General features: G+C 39.4%; 1 protein-coding gene across 4 annotated transcripts in view; it reads right to left on the reverse strand.

The window, feature by feature from the left end:
• stx17 (syntaxin 17) overlaps window positions 1–22,930 on the reverse strand; it is a 118,770-nt gene that overhangs the window by 71,739 nt on the left and 24,101 nt on the right. For 3 of the 4 annotated variants that reach the window (XM_043690043.2, XM_087987171.1, XM_043690042.2), the window contains exon 2: window positions 13,794–13,965. In XM_043690043.2, coding sequence (XP_043545978.1) covers window positions 13,794–13,916 — 123 coding nt within the window. In that variant the 5' untranslated portion in view covers window positions 13,917–13,965. Of the gene's footprint in view, window positions 1–13,793; window positions 13,966–22,930 lie in introns of those variants that run through there. The other variant, XM_087987170.1, reaches the window with a different exon arrangement.

Here is a 22,930-nt window from a genome sequence, read left to right on the forward strand (position 1 = left end):
CTTCCAGACACCAGGGGAAGGATCCAAAGGCCCTAATTTACGAGGGGTCTAAGATCATGTTTTTTCAGGACTTTTCAGCGGCAGTGATCCAGAAACGAAAATCGTATGATAGTGTCAAGAGAAGACTGAAGGAGCTTGGGATTCAGTACTCCGAGATATCCGGCAGTGCTTCGGATCACCTTAGATGGATCCATGCATCTCTTTGACACATTGGAGAAGGCAAGAGACTTTGTGGACAAACTAACCTAATTTAAACAATTGTAGTATGTATATATATTGTTGCTTGGGTATGCGTTTATCATTCTGTAAAAGAAATGGAGGAAATCCGGTTGGAGCTTTGTTTTTCACTCTTTTTTTCCTCTATTGATAATAATTTGGTTCAAACTATGTCTGGCAGTGGTTAAGATGTACATTTTAAATTTCTAAGTTAGGACATACCAAAGGATGGGTGGGGTATTTATTCCCCGCCTTTGTGTTTTTATAAAATAATTTTTTTTATTCATATTGATATTCTATGGGGTGTTTATTCTTTTTAGCTTGTGCTTGCGATGCGGCTCTAGCTGGGAGAAGTGAAGGTGGTTGAGATGGTTAGATGCCTATTTATGGGCAGTTCGGGACGGGTATTGCCCCCTCCGGGCAGGGGGTGAGCTCCCCTACTCAGCTCTATTGGCGCTTTATATGTTGGTTTTTATTTTTAATAATTTTGTATGTTTGTTAAATGTAGTGGTTTTAGTTTATGTAGTTTTTATATTTGGTGGACCATGTAACACTAAGGCTCAGCAATTTGTGGTTTGGGTTCCTCCTCTCTGGAATTTAAATGTAATTGCAGAAGATTATGGCTAATGATTTGATTAAATTGTGTACCGGAATATCAAGGGAAGTCACTCACCAATTAAGAGGAAGAAGGTACTCTTGAGGCTTAGAAAAGAGAAGGTGGATATTGCTTTGTTATAGGAGACACATTTGGATGACAAGGAGCATCTGAAATTACAGCAGAATGGCATTGACAGAGTTTATTTTTCATCATTTAATACCAGAAGTAGGGGTGTGGCTATATTGGTAAGGAAAAAGCTCTCATTTAAATTGTTGGAATGTGTTAAAGACACATACGGGAGGTTTGTAATTCTTAAAGCCTTGATAAATGGGGAAGAATATGGCATTTTAAATGTTTATTGTCCCCCAGCTTATCATCTTAAATTCTTGGTAGATGCTTTTTCTAAACTGATAAGTCTCAAGTCTTGGCACATCATTATAGGGGGAGATTTTAAGTGCCTCATGGACCCCACAGTAGACAGGCTGCCTAAAGGTCTCTCAATACCCTCTGCACAAACTAAACAGCTATTGGGTCTGTGTGGGGAATTAGGGATGGTGGACGTCTGGAGGTGTCTCCACCCTACAGGTAGGGATTTCACGTTTTTCTCCAATCCGTATAGATGTCACACGAGGATTGATTTTTTTCTGACCCCTGCGGTAGCCCTGGATCTGGTGGCATCCTGTACAATTGGTAATATTGCCACCTCTGATCATGCTCCAGTGTACCTCATGGTTAAAATTAAGGATGTTACAGTGGATTCAAGGTACTGGCAAATGGACCCCTTTATTCTCATGGACAGCAAGTTTGTGGAGTATTTCTCTAGGGAATTTCGGGCATTCCTAGACATCAACATAGGCTCGGTTGATACCTCATCTGTTCTCTGGGAAACTGCCAAAGCTTATGCCAGGGGATTAGTTATTTCATATTCCACAAGTAGGAAGCGGCAGAAGGATGAGCAGCAACGTCTCCTTGAAGCACGGTTGAAGGCAGCCGAGAAGGCCTATTTTGAAAGGCCCTCGTTGGTCAAACTACAGAGGATTACGGCACTGCAGTTTACACTAAATTCAGCGCTCACGCAGACAGCAAAGAAGGAGCTGGCTTTTGCAAAGCAAAGGTTATACGAGCATGGTGACAAGCCAGGCAAATACTTAGCATACCTTGCCAGAAAGAGGAATGCCCCACAAACCATTACAGCGATTAAAGAGGGGTCTGGGAACCTAACATGTGATTCTAAAAAGATTAATTTGGCGTTCCAGAGATTCTACTCTAAGTTATACCAATCTGAGAATTGTGAGGAGGGGCAGGCCAAAATGGAATCCTTTTTTAGAGATCTGAAGCTCCCGGGTGTGACTCCAGAACAACAGTCCTTTCTCAATGTCCCCTTATCAGAGCAAGAAGTGCAGGAAGCTGTGAGACAGCTTCAGAGTGGAAACGTGCCCGGTCCTGACGGACTTCCCAGTGAATTCTATAAGGAATTTATAAGCATACTGTCAGGCCCGATGCTGAATATGTTTAATGATTCATACAGTCATAATTATCTCCCACCATCTCTGAGAGAGGACAATATTTCACTTATCCTTAAAAAAGGGAAGAATCCGGAAGACTGTGCTTCATACAGGCCCATCTCACTCTTAAATGTGGACTTTAAGATCCTCTCTAAGGCTCTTGCGTTAAGGCTGGAGACTGTGCTATCTTCCATTATTAAAGAGGATCAGACAGGCTTCATAAAGGGTCGCAGATTCTCCAATAACGTTAGGAGGCTGCTTAACGTAATTCAAGCATGCCAACAGCAGTCAATACAGGGATTGGTTATTTCTTTAGATGCAGAGAAGGCATTTGACCGAGTTGAATGGCCGTATCTTTTCTATACTCTAGACCGATTTGGGCGAAGTTTTCATAAGATGGATAAAGGTTCCTCTCGCTGTACCTCTCGCTGCGGTCATTACCAACGGGGTACGATCAAGCAATTTTAATATTTCTAGGGGCAGCCGGTAGGGCTGTCCCCTTTCACCATTACTTTTTACGTTGGTGATTGAACCATTGGCAGAGGCCATTCGTGGGGATCTCAATATATCAGCTCCAGAAGTGGGGTCAAAATTACATAAGATCTCACTGTATGCAGATGATGTTCTAATTTTCTTGACAAATCCAGCAGTCTCAGTGCCTTGCCTGATACAATGCATTCATGCGTTTGGCGCTTTTTCAGGTTATAAGATTAATTTTGCTAAATCAGGGGCTATGCCTATGGGTGGTCTTATGAAAGAGTTGGATCTTGAGAGTGATTATAGATTCCCATTTAGGTGGTCACAGGGGGGTTTTGTGTATTTGGGCATATTCATTACTCCAGTTCTGGATTGGCTGCTCAAAGCCAATTTTACTCAATTATTTGAAAAAAATTAAACAAGATCTCCAAAGATGGGAGGCACTTCCAGTCTCATGGTTGGGTCGGATAGCGCTTATTAAGATGAATATTCTCCCTCGTATGCTATACCCTATACGGATGCTCCCCCTGATTTTCAATAAACAAACACTCAGGAGACTGAGCGGCTGGTTCAGCTCCTTTATCTGGCAGCACAAACGGCCCCTCAGTATATTAGCCAAACTGCAGTTGCCTCACAGATTGGGGGGAGTAGACCTTCCGGACATTAAAAATTACTAATTAAGCTCGCTTTTGACCTACGTAAGTGATTGGGTTTGTGGGGACCCTCTTTCAATATGGCTAGATATCAAAGTCTCCCAGGCAAGGTGCCCCCTTACCAGTTTGCTATTTTTGGACAAAGTGAGGACAGTTAGGGAATATTGCCATAACCCAATAGTCATCAATACTGTTAAAGCATGGAGGACAATTCTGCAGAGGGAAGGTAATATTGGCAAAACATCTTTGTTTACACCTTTAGTGGGTATGCCGAGTTTTCAACCAGGTATAATAGATTCAGGATTTAAACGTTGAGCAGCTAGGGGTGTATCTTGCATGGGTGATTTATTTGAGGGAGACGTAATGATGTCCTTCGATCAGTTAGTACGGAAGTACGAGTTACCTAATAGAGACCTCTTTCGTTTTTTTCAAGTTAGGGATTTTATTAAAAAAAAACACACTTTTGACTGATACCTACAAATCTGACATAGAAAGAGGGGTACTAAGGGCTAAGAGTACACTCTCTCTCAGTACTCTATATCACCAATTGGGGGGTGCCACCTCAGATGAGTCTGATCGACTCTGCAAGGTGTGGGAAAGACAGCTGGGTGTTGAAGTTTCTTCAGAGGCTTGGGAGGATATTTGGGAGAATGCAAGGAAGATATCAATTTACAATAGGACCCGTGCTTTACAGTTGAAGATTCTCCACAGGGTCCACTTAGCCCCAGACCGTTTGTCAAAATTTAAATCAGGGGTATCTTCAACATGTCCCAAGTGCAAGGTCTGTACGGGTACTCTTACCCATTGTCTTTGGTCTTGCGACAGGCTTCAAACATATTGGAGGGCTGTGGTGGGTGCAATGGAGAGGATTTTAGGTGTAGGGGTGGAGAAGGACCCTATTTCGCTCCTTTTGGGCCTACCCATTGTATTTCCTGCAGACTCGCACAAGGAAAACTTTTCAATATTCTTACATTCTGTGCAAGGAAGAATATCTTGCTAGGTTGGATATCAGAAAACCCCCCAGGCCTGTCGGGTTGGTGGAAGATTGTTATGGAGTATATTCCCCTGGATTTTCTCACAAATATGATACACCACAAAACTGAGAATTTTTACAAGACATCCTTTTTGAAATACCTGGACACAGATATAAAAACAAGGGCTTTTATATAGCCTTAACAATTGTGTTTCATGAGTCCAATATCCAGGGAGGAGGAACTGTGAATGTATGAGTGTTTTGTTTGGCTGGGCTGAGTTATTACTATTTATTTGTTTGTTGTTAGGTATTTATTTAGTTAGTTAAATAGCTAAATAGTTTAGGTTTTTTTTTAATTTTATACTTCTCTATATATGTTTATACATTTGTATGGGAGGGTGGGTTGGGGAATTTTTTTTATTATTTGGGTTTAGTTTTGTACTATTTTTGTACTGTTTTGAATTGCATTGTTTTGTATTTGCTGTAATATTTAAAAATCTATTTTTTCTTAATAAAAATACATTATAATAAGAGAAAAAAAAATCTGTCTCTCTCCTCCATTCAGTGTCATTGTGTTCATCACACTCTGGGATAGTAAATTCCACAGATTCACAAGCCTTTGAGAAGTAATTCTTCCTCATCATTGTTCTAAATCTGCCACCCATTGGCCTAAAACTATGGCCTCTTGTTCTAGATTGCCTCACAAGGAGAAACATCTGCTTTACATCCTTTCATTCTTCTAAACTGTAACAAGTATAGGCTTAAACCATTCAAATGCTCCCCATAAGACAAACTTTCCACCTCTGGAATTCATCTCATGAACCTTCTTTGAGCCGACTCCAGTGCAAATACATCTCTCCTCAATGAAGAGGACGAAAATATGAAGTACTCTAGACACAGTCTTACCAATGCCTTATACAGTTGCAGCAGCATTTCCCTACTTTCATACTCTATTCTTTTAACAATAAATATCAAAATTCCATTTACTTTCCTTCCTACCTGCTGTACCTGTATGCTAACTTGCTGCAATTCAAACTTGAGGATACCCTCTGCACTGAAGTATTTTGAAGTTTATTTCTATTTTAAAAATACAATAATAATAATAATAATAATAATAAATAATAATAATAATAATAATAATAATGAGGGCAAGTTTAATGATAGCCTTTATTGCAAAGGGAGTGAAATATAAAAATAGGGAAGTCTGGTTAAAACTATATCAGGCACTAGTTTTGGTCTCCTTATTTAGGGAAGATATATTGGCCTTGGAGGCAGTCCAGAGAAGGCTCACTAGGTGGACCTTGATTTTTCTGATGTGTAGAGGTAGAGTTAGTTGGGCTTTAACACTTTGGAGTTTATAAGAATGAGAGACAACCTCAGTGAAATATTTAAGATTCTTAGAGGTTGGACAGGGTAGATGCTAAAAAATTGTGTGTAAGAGTCAAAGACCAGAAGGTATATTTTCAGACTGAAAGGTTGCTCATTTAAGATAGCGATAAGGAGGAATTTCTTTTCTTGGAAGGCAACAAACCTGTGGGATTGTTTACCACAGAAGGCTGTCAAGGCTGGATCAATATACTCAGAGCTGAGGAATGCAGATTTTTAATTAGTAAGGGAATAAAGTATTCTGAGGAAAAGTAAGAAAATGGAGTTCAGGATTATCAGATCAGCATCTCAATGAGTAGTGGAGCAGACGTGATGGAGTGAATGACCTATTTCTGTTCCTACATCTTATGATCAACCTGCTCATTGTTTGGTTTAGAGTCATAGAGATATACAGCACAGAAACAGACCCTGCGGTCCAACTTGTCCAGGCCAACCAGATATCCCAACCTAATCTGGTCCCACTTGCCAGCACCCAGCCCATCTCCCTCCAAACCCTTCCTAGTTTCTGCCAGAACTCTTGACTTCAGGCTTCTTTGCAAGCTTAATGCAACATGGACAAAAACAAATCTACATTTTAGAAGTGAGTTACTACCCTTCACATCAAGAAAACATTTGAGCCGGTGTTGTATATTATAAAATTGAAGTTAACAGGAACAAAGGAGAGGCTGTTCATCATACCCAGCACAAAGATGGTGGTGGTTGTTGAAAGTCAATAGTACTTACACAAAACATCACTGCAGGCGGTCTTCCAGGTTCAAAATACCTCAATTCTTTATCAATGACTGTTCCACCATTACTAATGATTGCAGTGTTCAATTCAATTCACAATTCCTCAGATAACACAGAAGTCTATGACTGAATGTAGCAACATTCAAGTTTAGGTTGAAAACTGTCAAGCTACATACTTAAAAAAAAAATTATTTACAGGATGCAGGCATCACCAGGCGTGCCAACATTTACTGCCTACCCTTCATTAACCCCGAGGTGATGGTGAACCGCCTTTTTAAAACATTGCACCCATGTGATTAGATACATCCACGGTGTTGTTAGGGAGTTCTAAGATTTTGGCCCAATAGCACAGTTCAGTTTTTGGTCAACAGTTACATTCAGGATATAGGCTTGCACACTGAGCTGGAAGGTTCATTTCCAGACGTTTCATCACCCTACATCATTTCCTGTGATGTTATTTCCTGTTCTTTATCTCAGGGGGTGGTAGATGGGGTCTAACTCGATGTGTTTGGTGATAAGAGTTCCAGTTGGAATGCCATGCTTCTAGGAATTCACGTACGTCTCTCTTTGGCTCGTCCTAAGATGGATGTGTTGTCCCAGTCGAAGTGGTGTCCTTCCTTATCTGTATGTAAGGATACTAGCGAGAGTGGGTCATGTTATTTTGTGGCTAATTGGTGTTCATGTATCCTGGTGGCTAGTTTTCTGCCAGTTTGTCCAATGTAGTGTTTGTTACAGTCCTTGCACGGTATTTTGTAAATGACATCAGTTTTGCTTGTTGTCTGTATAGGGTCTTTCAAGTTTATTAGATGCTGTTTTAGTGTGTCAGTGGGTTTGTGGGCTACCATGGTGCCAAGGGGTCTGAGTAGTCTGGCAATCATTTCCAAGATGTTTTTGATGTAGGGGAGAGTGGCTAGGGTTTCTGGATGCATTTTGTCTGCTTGTTTGGGTTTGTTGCTGAGAAATCAGCGGACTGTGTTCATTGGGTACCCATTCTTTTTGAATACATGGTATAGGTGATTTTCATCTGCTCTGCGTAGTTCCTCTGTGCTGCAGTGTGGGTTGGCTCATTCAAATAACGTTCTGATACAGCTTCATTTGTGGATGTTGGAATGATTGCTTCTGTAGTTCAATATTTGGTCCTTTTGTGTTGTTTTCCTGTAAGCGCTAGTTTGAAGTTGCCCACTGGCTATTCGCTCTACTGTGACATCTAGGAATGGCAGTTTGTTGTTGTTTTCCTTCTCTTTAGTGAATTTTATGCCAGTAAGGGTATTATTGATGGTCTTGAAGGTTTCCTCTAATTTGTTTTGAACAGGAAATGACATCACCAACACAAAGAAACCCAAACATATAAATAGAAAGCAGGAATCATGTACAGTGCCCACTGAAGATGTTACCTAGTAGGGTGACGAAATGTCTGGAAATGAACCTTCCAGCTCAGCAAGCAAACTTACATGCAGAACCTCAACTTGAGCTACAAATCTTCTTTAAAACTAGCGAAGTTACATTCAGGTTGGTGGTATTGGAGGAATTCAATGATGAGACATGTTAGACAGGTGGCATGATTGAGATACATAAATTATTTAGTCTTGAATGTAGGAGAGTTTAAAAGTAGGTTTGCAGATGATACAAAAATTGATGATGTGTGCAGTTCTGGAATTCACATTATAGAAGGCACGTGACTGCACTGGAGAGGGTGTAGAGAAGACTTACCAGGATGTTGCCTGTATTAGAGAGTTTTAGTTATAGGGGTTGTTTTCCTTGAAGCAGAGGTGATGGGAAGGATCGTGACTGAGGTATATGAAATAATGAGGGACATGGATACGGTAGACAAGAAGCAACATTTTCTCTTGGTGGTGGGCTCAATGACCAGGAGGCATAGATTGAAGGTAAGAGGCAGGAGGTTTAAAGAGGATGAGATGAAAAATTTGTTTTTTTTTTAATTAGGGGTGTCAGAAAGTTTGAACTCACTGCCTGAAAGGTACACATAGAAACCCTTATAACATTTAGATATTTAGATGTGCACTTGTGATGTCAAGGCATAGAAGTCTATAGGACAACTGCTAGAAAATAGGATTAGAATAGTTAGGTGCTTGCTTTTGACAAGTACAGATTTAAAGGGTCAAAGGACCCTTTTTGCACTGTGGACCTCTATGATTAAGTGTCAGACATGACCAACTCAAACAAGAAAAACAACAATCTCTGCTTGAGATTCAACACCACCGTTGCACCACTAAGACTAGCTTAACTGTTTAAATCTAGCCTGCACAAAAGTGGCTGGAACAGATGCACTAAGTGATTCTGACCTGGAAATGCCAAAATTAAGGCTTTCAATCATTTGATGGAGAAAGTAAAAGGTGAAGGTTAAAGCAGGGTTAAGAAGATTCTATCCCTCATCTCTGCCAAACAAACACAGTGGCTTGATGGTTAGCACTGCGGCCTCACACCCCATGGACCCAGGTTCAATTCCAGCCTCGGGCAACTGTGTGGAGTTTGCATATTCTTCCCGTGTCTACATAGGTTTCCTCTGGGTTCACCGGTCTCCTCACATAATCCAAAGATGTGCAGGTTAGGTGAATTGGCCATGCTAAATTGCCCATAGTGTTCAGGGATGTGTAGGTTAGATGCATTAGTCAGGGGTAAATAAAGAATAATAGGGGAGGGGAATGGGTCTGGGTGGGTTACTCTTCTGAGGTCGGTGTGGATTTGTTGGGCCAAAGGACCTGTTTCCACACTGTAGGGATTCTATGAAATACACACAATGACTGTGGAAACTGATAGTTATTGAGGTTAATGCCAGCAGTCCAATAGCAAGATTCTGAATGCAGTGCTATAATAGGTTAAATGATCTTACGCAAGTGGGTGAGGTTAATGACTGCACCATCAAATGTCATAATCTTTCAATTGGATCATTGATCTCAGATATACCTCGTGCACCACACCCTTATTACTCAACTGACAAAAGAACTCTATCAATCAAGACTGATACCTTACATACGTAAGATCCACCCCACCCTCAGATAATTAAAACTACTGCAAACCCCACACCTACATATTGCATTTGAACAGTGGAGAAACAATAAAATGACGGAAACAAAGAAGATAAACCATCAATTCCTTTCATGCTTACAGATCCTGATACAGTGTGTAAAATAGGCAAGAACAGGCAGAGTTTCAACAATGAGACATAATGAATGGCCTGCAGCCAGGACAGGGTGCAAGGATAGTACAGATACCACATCACAGGAGGACAAAACTGGCAGGAGTTATACTGCAAAGATGATAACTTCAATGGTCTAAGTTTTAGGAGGTGGTTGATGGTATACACAACAAAACATTTGGTACATTCAAAAGAAATATAGAGAAATTTAGCACCTGTGTTATTCATAGAATTGGAGCACTTCATTTCCCAGGTGAAAATGGTGGCCAACTTCATTAGTGCATTTATAGCCTTCAACCATGATGCAAAGAATGATAGCCAATGTCTCAGCTACCACTGCAGCACTAGCAGCTACCACGAGAAATCTTAACGCTGCAGTGGAATCTCAGACTGCTGTCATTTATGATCAGATTGCTATCATATTAGTTTAGCAAGGATAGTACAGATACCACATCACAGGAGGACAAATCTGGCAGGAGTTGTACTGCAAAGATGAAAACTTCAATACCACTGCTCAAAGAGCTTATGGGGGGGGGGGGGGGGGGGGCACAACAATCTAGCAAAATGTCCTCCAACAAGTTATTATGATTGCTGAGATTCCACCATCAGGGAGTAGCAGTGATTCCATGAGCCCCCTGCTATCTGATCGGAAGATGATATCATTCACATCTGCAGTCTGCTCCAATGAAATTCAGCACACACAAGCATTAAGAGATTCCTAAGGGTGATTCCTCTTCTTGCCTGGTGGTCAGGCCTGCCCCTTTATGATGGTGAGTGTGAAACAAGAAGAGAGTTCTTGAGAGTTGCTCAGCTCGTACAGCAAGGAATCTCCAGAAAGGATTCAGACAGCTAAATCATTGTTTCAACACGCCAACGGTCTACTCTATTACATTCCCTGTGGCAGCAGGTTTCCAGTTTGCGCATGCTGTGTTAATGTACATGAGGAATCACAGTAACAATCCATGTCATCAAAAGGCATCACTTTTCACTTAGTAGCTACCCTTTGGTTCACTGGGGTGATTCAAATGCTGCTATTACAAATGACTGTCACAAAATGAAGGCATTGCAACTGCTGCCAGGGTAACGTGCATTCACCAGCCTGATAGGCTGCTATAGTTACACATGAGCTGGATGCTGAGGGAGTGAGGTTCTCTTTCAGCTCAAGTATATGACGAAGCTAACTTTTACTGACTGCATGAACATTACCTTGTGGGCAATGATAACTTGTACCATGGAAAACTTGGAATACCAAAGCTCACTATGTTTACTTGTCTCTGGCAAGACAGAATGAAATGTAAAATAAATCAGAAAATGTTATTAAGATTCAACAGATCAGGCCAAATCTGTGGAGAGAGTTTCAGGTTGATGCCCTTTCATCAGAGCCGGAGAATATTTCAAATGGTTTTAATAGCAGCTGGGAAATCGCTGAGGGATGGGGAGATGGGATTCACTCACAGGAAGGACAAGAGAGAAAGTCTAAAATTCAGCAAAGATTAAATGACAAAAATGTTGAAAGCACAAGGCTAAAAGAGATGATAATAGAACAAGTAAAGAAACAAGACACCGAGGGGCCTCCACACCCTTATTCCCTTTTCCTCCATCTGACCCCATCCCTTCTTCAAATTTAATTCCTTGCCATGCTTTCATTTAAATTTTCAAATCTCCCCCACTCAAATGTTGATTCTCAGCAAAATCTTTATCTCCTTCCACCCACATTTCAGCAAATTTCCAATTTAGAATAAAGTCAATTCTGTCGTTCACTCCTTGTGCACATCTTTGGCTGGGAGTCTTCTCTCCACAATCTCCAGCGGACCTTTTATTCCATCTTCAAAATTCTCTCCCAAGCTAGACTTCTCCTCTGGCCAGGAGCAAAATGGAACACAATCAACTTGCCTGGATATGGCTCCAAAAAGACTGACTAATCCTGGACAAAGCAACTTGCTTGACTGGCACATCTACCACCATGAACATTCAGTACCTTTACTATAAGGCACAGTAGCAGAGATGTGCACCATCTATAAGATGAATAGCAGCAAGTAGCCAAGTCTCCTTCAAAAGCACTTTCCAAATCCTTACCTGGAGCACTGGGAAGGACCGGGACACATGGGAATACCATCACTTGCAAATTCATCTCCAAACCACACACCATCATGATTTGGAATTACATCACAGTTCTTTCAGTGTTCTAGATCAAAAGCCTGAACTCCCTTCCTAATGGCTCTGAGGGTGTTCCTACAACTCAAACTGCAGCATGCACCAACACTTCTTGCGATCAATCAAAGATGAGTAATTAATGATGGCCTTGTCAATGACACCCACTTTTCAACAGAAAATTATTAAAATTCTGTGGTTTGGCTATTAACTGAAATCCATTGCAAGCCCATTGACTCCCATCACTACCCAAAGGCAGAGGAAATCAACCAGTAACAAACAGAAACAAAGTTTCAAGCTCTTCATGATCACTAGGTGTCACAAAATGATTTACAGCCAATGAAGGACTTTTGAAAGGTTGTTACCATTGTAGAAATTGGGCCTTTCATAAACAATATCTTCTAGGAATAAATAGAAAAAAAAATGCTTAATAAGCATTGAGAAGACCACCTCAGAAATGAAACCATTTTATATCTCTCTTCAGAGCACAAATAGTCCCTGAAAACATCAAAATATCTTAAATTAGGCTTCCATATTGACAGTCCTAAATTGGTGGGACAATGCTTTGCAAATTATTTACTTTTGCAAGTGTTTAAAACGGGCCAAGAGATAACCCGCAGTATGACATTAATTAAAAGGCTGACCTCAAAGGGAGAGAAAGATAACCATCCTGACATCTTGAAGACCTGTTCCATAATCATTAACAAGATAATATAGTGACTACCACACCCTATAATTCAAGCATATTAACTAGTTCTCTTCAGACTGCAGGGATAGTTAGGCAGCTGCCCTCCTAAAATGAAAGATGGACCAGGAAAGATGTAGATAATCTCAGGGAAGAGTTTCCTAACATCCAGATAGAGAGCAAAATGCTGCCATCACAAGTTACTGAGATGAACACACATTCTGCCAACCAGTATCTATCCTCTAGTAAGAGTGAACTACCCTCAACTGTTATTAGTTCTAAACTTTTTCTATCTATTTAGCTCACATAATATCTAAATAAACTGCTAATTTTTTATACATTATTTTCAAATTACTTGTGGAGAGGTGACTATTTTAGATAACTGTGGCCTCAAAACTTCACAAATGTAAGAAACAGAGCAGCAACCTGTGCACAGCAAACTCTTACAACAACAACAACGCAATCATGAGAAGATAATTTGTTTTTCTGTAATGCTGATTGAAAGATAAATATTGGCCACCAGGAATAACCCCTGCCCTTGCACTTTTTCAAAACTGTGCCATGGGTTCTTTTATATGGCATATCATGTCAGCAGATCTCCTGGCAGGAGCAGTTGCAAGCAGCAGGAAAATTGCCCAAAGCTGCAGTGCTCTAGATAGCATTTAACCAAACCTCTGGATCATTAAGCAGCACTTCCTACTCTTTGGATTCCAATGTCCTGGAGATAAAAGCCAATAATCCATTCACGTGGAATTATCCAGCCATCAAACTCCTTTAAGCTAATGAATTTCAAGTAATGAGCATTTCAGAGGAAACTTTATTTTAAATCATTCACGTGATGTGGGTGTCACTAGCTAGGCAGCATTATTGCCCATCCTAATTGCCAGGGGCCAGTTAAGAGTCAACCACACTGCGTGGGTGTGAAGTCAGGGAAGCATAGCAGTTTCCTTCCCTAACAAGATATTAATGAACCAGATGGGCTTTTCTGACAGTCGGCAATGGATGCATGGTCATCATTAGACTCTTAATTCCAGATTTTTATTGAATTCAAATTCCACCGTTTCCTGTGATGGGATTTGAATCCAGGTCCCCAGACGTTATCTAGATCTCTGGATTAACAGTCCAGCAGTAATACCACTAAGCCATCGCCTTCCCATAACTTCATAATTATCCAGTGTATTCTGCTCTTGAAACAGACACAGTAAATATTTTATTTCAAATTTACACCGCTTAAATGAAAATATTTATAAAAATTCCACAAACCTTCTCAATATTTATCTGGTGCTTTTGGAGCCGTTCCAAATCGGTTGGGATTGCAACTTTAACAAATTTCTGGATAGTTGGTTCCAGTCTTCGAAGGCTCAATTTTGCAGCATCTTTCGCCATGCTGTTTCCAAACAGCAATTAGGGTCTTTCCGGTTAAGTCACATCAGACCTTAAGTCAAGATTAAAAGCAATGTTTCAAAAGGAAAAATACTGATTTTGCAAGGTCTTTCAAAAACTCTTCTTTTCATCACAAAGTTCAATGTCTAATAAATAAACATGTTAGATTAGATTAGATTACTTACAGTGTGGAAACAGGCCCTTCGGCCCAACAAGTCCACACCGACCCGCCGAAGCGCAACCCACCCATACCCCTACATTTACACCTTACCTAACACTACGGGCAATTTAGCATGGCCAATTCACCTGACCTGCACATCTTTGGACTGTGGGAGGAAACCGGAGCACCCGCAGGAAACCCACGCAGACACGGGGAGAACGTGCAAACTCCACACAGTCGCCTGAGGCGGGAATTGAACCCGGGTCTCTGGCGCTGTGAGGCAGCAGTGCTAACCACTGTGCCACCGTGCCGCCCATTTTCATATCAAAACATTAATTTTGCACTGTAGTTATGTTAAATAATGACTTTTAATAAGATATAAGATATTCAACATTTTTACATCTTTTTCCATTCGTGTTAAACTGCATACTTATTCTTACCCTGCTTCCCATCACCTCAGATATAAATTGCAAATAAAATTGTCAAGGACAGTTCATGTCCACAACCTTATTCTGTGCTCTCACAATTCTTCTTCACATCTAATTGGTCATTTAAAATATGGATACAATATTATCTATATGTTAGAAAATCCACAAAAGTGCTTCTGATTAGTAAACACCATGCAAAAATAATCAAAAAATCAGTTGAATTGAGAAATAAATCATGTCAGCCACACCTATTTGTGATTTTTTTGTATAAAATTCTCTCTCTGAAAATTAAAAGATGCATACTTATTTTTATCTTATGCCAGTCAAGATCTATCTGGGTTGAAACATCAAAAATCACACTGCACACTGTGAATTATCCATGTGCAATGCTAGCAGTGATCTATCAGTTTTAAATTATTTGCATTAACTAAAAAAACACAAATGCAATGATGTTTCTTTCAATATGGTTTGGGCTAAGCACAAAAAGTTTCAAATTTAAATTATTTTCATATCAAAACATTAATTTTGCACTGTAGTTATTTTAACAGAGAACCATTATTGCTTTCGTTTCAGTTTTTGCACGATTTTTAAAAAATTCTTTTCAGGCTATCTTATACAATTTCACTCAACTAAAGGAAACACATGATTTGCTCCCATGCCTCTTTCAAAGCTGTGAAATATACTATTGCTAGTAATTGAAGTGACTTAGATATATAATTAACTAACTGCAAAGTTGTGGAATTTCCTGAGAGAGTATAACTTAGATGACACATCCAAAATTGCATCTACTCATACACCCATTTTGCCAATTTCAATTTATTCTAAAATTTTCTATCAACCTCAACTGCTCAACCTCAATATAAAATTTAGCGCAAATGAGGAAATCATCAAAATTTGAGCCTTTTAAGTGTGAAATTCAAACCATACATCCTGCTTTAAGTGTAAAAATTAAAGTTTTGAATATTTAACAATTAATCCACATTAGACACAACGCGATTAAGAAAAAACAACTGGGTACGCTTTTTAATGTTTTGTGCTGAAACCATAATAATGCATTCAAAGAAACAAAGACAAAAGTTTTCATTCAAATATCTACCAAAGCCGAAGAAACATCAGAAAAATTATTTTATTCCTTGCTCAACCTAGAATTCAGAACTTAACTTCTACTGTAAAACAGAAATATCATGTGTGTTATGGCCAGTTGAGGAGGAAGAATTGGTTCCCCTCTTTTTAAATCTTTCTTAGTCAGTTACAGCAAATATTTTTAATTATTTTAGCACACAGCTATCACAGTTTAATTCAAAATGAAGGAGCCAATTGCCAAGGTTTTCTTGATTGAAATGATGAGCAATTTTATTACCTGCTCAGCCTGAGAAGAATCCAATAAAAAGTGACATCAGACACACAAACAAGTTTAAAGAGAGAGAGAGAGAGATCTGGACAGGTAAAAACAAGGCTACACAGTTTAAAAGTCCTTAGAGTCTTTGACATGTCACCTTTTAAATCTAGGCCAATGTTGGTTCATTGTTGACACATGTCCATGGTAAATAGCAGATTCTGTAGATATCTTTGGATTCTCAGTGAATACTTGTTACCAAGGTTTGTTTCTCACTGGGTTCTACATTCCAAGATAATGAGAGAAGCAGGCAGGGAAGCTCCTTGGTGATTGTAACAAAGTCAGCCAGGTGGACATCATAGAATACGAGTTCCCTGATTGTACCAGGTTAACAACCCCAATCAGGGAGCTCTGGCTGACAGATAAATACAGAAGCGTCAGATATCCTGTTCACTCAGAGTTAGCTCTGAGGGAGCTGGATCAGTATCGAAGACTCAACATACTTAAATAAAGGGTGATTTGGTGAATACCAATCTATGTGGAGTTATTTCAAGTGCCAGCTCCTATTTTCAGAAATTAATTTTACCTTTTCTCTGTTCTGCTGCTCAAAGGCAGCTGTTGCCATATAGGTCAGTGTATATTCTGGAGTTTAGCTCAACCGTCTTTTGAACTTAGATATTACTAAACATATGTGATTAAACAGGAGATGGAAGTTCTTGATGCTGACTCAGTTGCCTTGTTTTCATGTGTTTAGACAAAAGCTGGGTTGATTGCTAATACTACAAGTAGGTGGTGAAGCAATTGCGAATGTGCAGAAGCGCAGGTTTGCAATCAAACGGAGTGTGGCTTATTGAAATCAATAGATATAACACTGTGGCAGCACTGAATTATCAGTGTATGGGTTTTAGTATCGTTGCAGCACAGTCCTGCTAAAACATCCACATAAAAGTAGTAATGAATTTTAAAAATGCTGACCCAAAGGAACACTCAGAAAAAGCGCTCACTGCCTCACACTCCCGAGGAAAGTGGCGAGCCATGCAGCAAACACCAGCAAGATGGCAGCCATTTTCATACTGGCAATTCTAATAGCTAAAATGGCAATCTCAATAAAGATTAGTTTGTTATTACACTTCTGTCTCATAAAGCTTGCCTCAATCTGTGACCACTGCAGCCGTTCTAGGTCTAAGTGTTTTCGTTCCTGAAAACTATTTCAGTCCATGAAAAAAGTCTGATATAAGAATCAGATGATGGGAAGTTAAAATTTGATAGCCCATATTCACCATTATCCTAACACCACCTTTTCAAGAAGAAGAAATGCAACATTTCTCCCGTTTGATTACGGTGCACATTCCTCGCTGGTTATATCGTCCAAGAACTCTAGCAAGTTTGACAAGCATGACTTTCCCTTCATGAAACCGTGCTGACACTGGTGAATTTAACTTTGTTTTTTCAAGGGTTCAGTTATCTCCTCCTTTATGATTGACTCCAGAACTTCACCGCTGTGGAAGTCAAACTAACTGGTCTATGGTTTCCCATTTTTTTGCCCAGCTCCTTTTTTGAATAAGGATGTCGCATGTTTCCAATCACTGGTACCTTTCTAGAATCCAGGGAGTTTTGAATATCATAATTAATGCATCCACTAGCTCTGCTGCCATTTCCTTTAATTCGCTAGGGTACAGGCCATCAGGCCCCAAGTACTTAGCTGCTTTTAATCGCATCTGTTTACTTAATACCTTCTCCCTAGTTTTGTAATTTAACCAAGTTCTTCTGTAGTAACTGCAGTTTTGGGAAGAAATTATCTTCCACTGTGAAAACAGTGACAAAACATTGGTTTAGTGCCTCTGCCATTTCTGAGTTTCCCATTATTATTTCACCATTTTCAAATGGTATGAATTATAAATTATATGGATGAATATATGAATTAACAGTACTAAAAGCAAACATATATTCTGCATTTACTATCTTTGTTCTAACCTGGATTCAAAACCCGTTCTAGGACTGGCAATCACACTTCTCCCCTTGGCTATGCCATCCTTTCAAGTATAAACCCTTAACTGCCCACTTTCATAATCCCTGTACCATCTCCCAAAATTATCGCACACATGTGAAATGTACAAGTGACAAGAATTGCTTGACGCTGATTCAGTTACATAGTTTTGGTGTCTTTAGATAAAACGGCAATCTCAATGCATGTAGATCTCACAAAGCTTACCTCAATCGGTGGCCTGGTGAGAGCTTGCAGCTGTTTTAGGTCCACTTCCTTTTTAAAAACCATTTTACTCCATGAAAGTCTCAGGTATAACAATAAGAGGACAGTTTAAAAATTTGGTGGTCCATATTTACTGTAACTCATATGACCCTTCATCACAATGCCAATTATTCTAAGCTAAGGTGAATTAAATGCAAGGATCTATGCATGAACTAAAAATATAAGTTCAAGCCTGTTGTGAAAACATACACATGGTAGTCCCCAGGTTTTCTCAGGTAGCTACTTTGTGCAGAGCTTTTGTTGCAATTATGCAGGAAATTCAAGACTCAACCATCATATGAAATTTTCTCAAAGCAGATTGAGCCAAGATTGTGAACTTTCCACATGGGGAATCGTGGGTGTAAACTCATATTATTCTAATGATGCAGCTCATCAGTACACCGACGCATGGTTGTGCGGGCCTGACTTTTGTCTTATATCTATAAACAAATCCTATAGAAATGCATATATGGAGAGCAAGTTGTGGTTTGGGCCTTTCTCCCACAAACTTTCTGTCTTAGAGGGAAATCCCCTGTTGCATTCATCAACTTCAATCATATTGAAACCAGATTAATATAAACCATTGCTGAATGATGCATATAGTCATGTTTTTATTTCTTTACTTAAAGATTTAAGATGATTCAATTTTGAAAAACTAAGCATAAATTATCTTCTAAAGTAATTCCTTTAATAAATGGCTAATGTTCAAGTATTACATTGTCCTCTTGATCACAAGGCAAGTTTGTTTGTAAGTGGGGACATAGGAGTAGGAGGAAACCATTTGGAACCTTGAGTTGTTCTGCTATTCAGTGAGATAATGGCTGATCTGCAACCTAACTCCATACATTAGAAATATTCAATATTGTTTGTGATTCCACGATTGGGAAGTACTATCTGAACAATCCTGAGTTTGCCAAGAATTGGACTAACAACAACTTCAAAGACTATCAGTTGAACTTGATATGTGGCTCACTTACGCTTGCTAAAAGTTACAAATATTAACCCTCAATGTGTGGTTCTCTGTAAAAGGAATTGGTTTGGCATTGCCTTTTCAATTAAAGAAAAGGTTGTGGGACACTGCCCCCTGCTGCATTCGCTTTATCAGGTCTCAGCCAATCACAGACAATTTGCTTTTTCAAATGTAAACACAAGTTATGTACTAACTGTTCCCGATTGAGCTTCGACAAGTAAGGGTTCCATAGCCAATCAATCAATCAATCATTCAGCATCCTGTATCTCATGCAGTACAATTTTCTGTTCCCAAGACATTTGGCAATCATCTGTCTTGATGAATGCAAGACAAAAACCTTCAACACCAATCTTTTTCAGTAGTTTACATTCTTTACTACCAAACAGCTAATTTTATAAATGCACATTTTCCTCATGTTCCTTAACTTCTCTGGCTAACAAAAATCTGCTAATCTCAAATTCGAAATTTACAATGTATATCATGCGAATTGTGGAAAGCAGTTACAACTTTTACTATCATCCTAATCTCAGGAGTCACATGTAGATCAAACCAGTTAAGGATGACAGATTTTAATACAGGTAAGTACAAGGACATCAAAGTAGATGTAACTGAAGTGAACTGGCAATTTTAGCTGTTGCCCAGAAGAGTTGATGTTACATACTGGAACGGATAGAAGATTGGTGAGCTAACAGGAACCAGAAAGCAGGCAAAAATGTCTCAAGATTGTTGCAATGAGTGATGTGCTACTGAGAATAGTGCTGGGGTTTCAACTTTACTCTATTTATATAAATGGAATGAAGGGACTATAAGTATGGTTTCAAGCATTGCTGACACAAAGCTAGTTAGCAAAGTAAACATATGAAGTCAGGATGATGATGGTACAAAAGGGATATAGGCAGGTTAAGTGAGTGGACACAGATCTGGCAAATGGAAAGACATTGTAGAGATGCAGAGTGACTTCAGTGTTCCAGCGCATGAAGATTAGAATGCAGGTACTGTATATCAATTAATTAGGAAAGCTAATAGAATGCTTTTGTTCATTGCAAAAGGAATTGAATACAAAAGTAAAGAGAAATTGGTGAGACGATATCTGGAGTATTTTGTACTGTATTGGCCTCCTTATTTAAAGAATATAGAACAGTACAGCACGGTACAAGCCCTTCAGCCCTCGATGTCGTGCTGGCCTTTTATATTACTCCAAGATCACTCACCTACAAAACATTCATTTTACTATCATCCAAGAGCTGCTTAAATGTTCCTAATGTATCAGACTCAAGGAAAGATAAGCTGGTTTTCTTAGAGTTATTACAGCAGACTATTTATTCTGCTCAGCTCATGTTTAGGTGCTTCTCACTGAAATGGCTTTGGGAACCATTCGAACGGAGACAAAAATTATTGCATGCCAGTTAGGACAGAAGACTCTGGCAAGTGGGTGAAAGGATCTGGAGGGAAAAAGAAAGGATTGGGTAGGCCTTGATCAGTCCCCAGGCCCATGTACTATGGATGATGACTCCATCATCCTTTTCCTGGCCCACCCACACTTGACTGATAACCATGAACTGAAAAACAATACTGTGCTTCAATGAGGCTCTGAACAAATATTCTAAGGCTTCCTTCCATCTGATTTCAAATAACAGACAGCGAATTAGACTGATCATGCTCAATGCACTGGTTTGCTTATTGATAGGGAAACAGTTCAGGGATTTACGAGACGAAAACTGAGAAAGGGTGAGTTATCTTCTGAGGATTAGAAGTGCAAGATGTAACTGGATTGAAAAAGGTACGGACGTGAGGAGACTTGACAAGGTGAAATCTTGCAAGATTCCAAAATTAGGGAATCATTATTTAAGAATAGGACCATTTAATACAGAAATAAAGAGATTTTTTTCCACTCATAGAACTCCCTTCCAGGAAAGGATGTAGAAAAAGAGCCTTTGAATTTTTTTTCAAGGCAGAGGTAGATGGATTTTTGATAAAGTGGGTGAAAGGTTACCGTGGGTAGGTAAAATGCCCAATAATGAAATCTTGAACGGTGCAACAGGCTCAGGGGAGGGGTTAGCCTACAGCTGCTGCTAATCTGTATGTTCCTGTTTCCTTCCCTGAAGAATATTCATGAATAAAATAGTTATTTTACTCACAATTGGTGGCAGTTTCATATGCTGCATTCAAGACTAGCTTTAGTATCCAGATTGTATTAATTGGATTTAAATTTCAGTTGCTGTGGTGGGATTTGAACCCTAGTGCCCAGAGTGTCTGGATTGCTAGTCAGTGGCATTCCTATTGCACCAACACCTCGCTCTTAACCTTCTAAATTCAATGTTTACCACTCAAGTTGTTTAATCTCTCCTCATAGTTTAACCCTTGGAGTCCAGTTATTATTCTAATAAATCCACATTCCCTCCAATGTCCTTCCTAAAGTGAGGTGCACAAAAAAATATTCACAATGCTCCAGAACAAAGCAGATTTTAATTAGCTGAAGCACAACTTCTACTCTCTTGTATTTTAGCCCTCTAGATAAGAGGAGGAAGCTTCCATTAATCTTCAATTATTTTTTGAACCTGTTTATTTCAGTTTAACGATGTGTACACCTAGTTCCCAAGCAACTTCAGTGCAATACTCATTGCCATGCAAATGGTACAGTTTAAAAGCACTTTCACTGTGTGCATTTATGATCTGTTATGGCTACCTGCGCAATGGACATTCTGATGGAGTCTGCACAAGCCTCTCAATCTGTCATTTAAAGAGCTCCAGCAGCCATGGGCAGTTACTGAAGAATAGTCTCCACCACAAACCGATGCAACCAGTGCAAGGGCAGATAACTATCAGCTGAGTGCTGTCAGAAAGGACCATTGAGCCTGGCCCCAAATGTGCAGACAGATCCAAAAAAAAACAAAACTGAATATCATTTCACAATTTTAATATCAAGAGCCTTTTTGAAATATACGTAGCCACCAAGGGCAAACACATGCACATATAATTATAAATTTACAGAAATTATTACAAAACTGAAATCTAAAAGAGACTTGAATTTGAGTAACCAATACCGCCTAACTAAATATTCATCCAGTGATATGTGCTGCATGATGGGAAAAAGTGAGTCATTGTACATGCTCTTCAAATCTGTAAAGTCTCAAGTCTCTGTTATCAGAATACATGCATGAAGGTTAGACCCAAATCTCCTCTCAGAAATTTCAAGTTATTGGCTCCCTTTAAAAGGATCATGTTGGTACTGGAGTAGATATAGGGACTAAGAGATGGTGTAAGTGAAGGACTCCTCCAAATTGAGGGACAGTAGAATCTCACCATTGTTCCAACATAGCTACCCCCAATCACTCAGGCATACAATTGAAATTAAAAATACTGCATACCATGTGTGACAATCTCACATTTTGTCAAAGTTTTTTTTAAACCTTGCACTCATAAGGTCATTTTAGAAGAATACAAATTTAAAGCGAAAACTAACTTTTATGCAACATGAGAGCAGAGTGCTACTTGGTTGGCACATGACATCTCATGTGTAGAGGAACTCTCATAGAGAATGTACCTACAAATAATGATCTGATAGTTAACAGCCAGGCTTGGTAAATGATAAACCAGGCAGGTTGAGTCTGATTGGTCAGGGCACTGCCCTGAGAAATGAGCTGGTGAATGTATATCACCTAATTTAGAGTTGAAACAAGTACAGTGTGTGTACACATTCTGTCTGCAAAGAATAGGGCCTTGCATATAAACATATGCAGCTTCCCGTACACAAAAGTGCACAATATTGCAAGTCCGAGTGCATCTTAACTTGGTTGTAATTTCTTGCACGTTCAGGATTATCCAAGAAAAGTTGTCTAATTGAAGATTTAAATCAAACGTAGAGTCAGTACCAT

This window comes from Chiloscyllium plagiosum, unplaced genomic scaffold, assembly GCF_037043375.1.
Source record: "Chiloscyllium plagiosum isolate Xiang-an unplaced genomic scaffold, Cpla_swu_hap1 HiC_scaffold_5, whole genome shotgun sequence".
NCBI classification, from domain to species: domain Eukaryota; kingdom Metazoa; phylum Chordata; class Chondrichthyes; order Orectolobiformes; family Hemiscylliidae; genus Chiloscyllium; species Chiloscyllium plagiosum.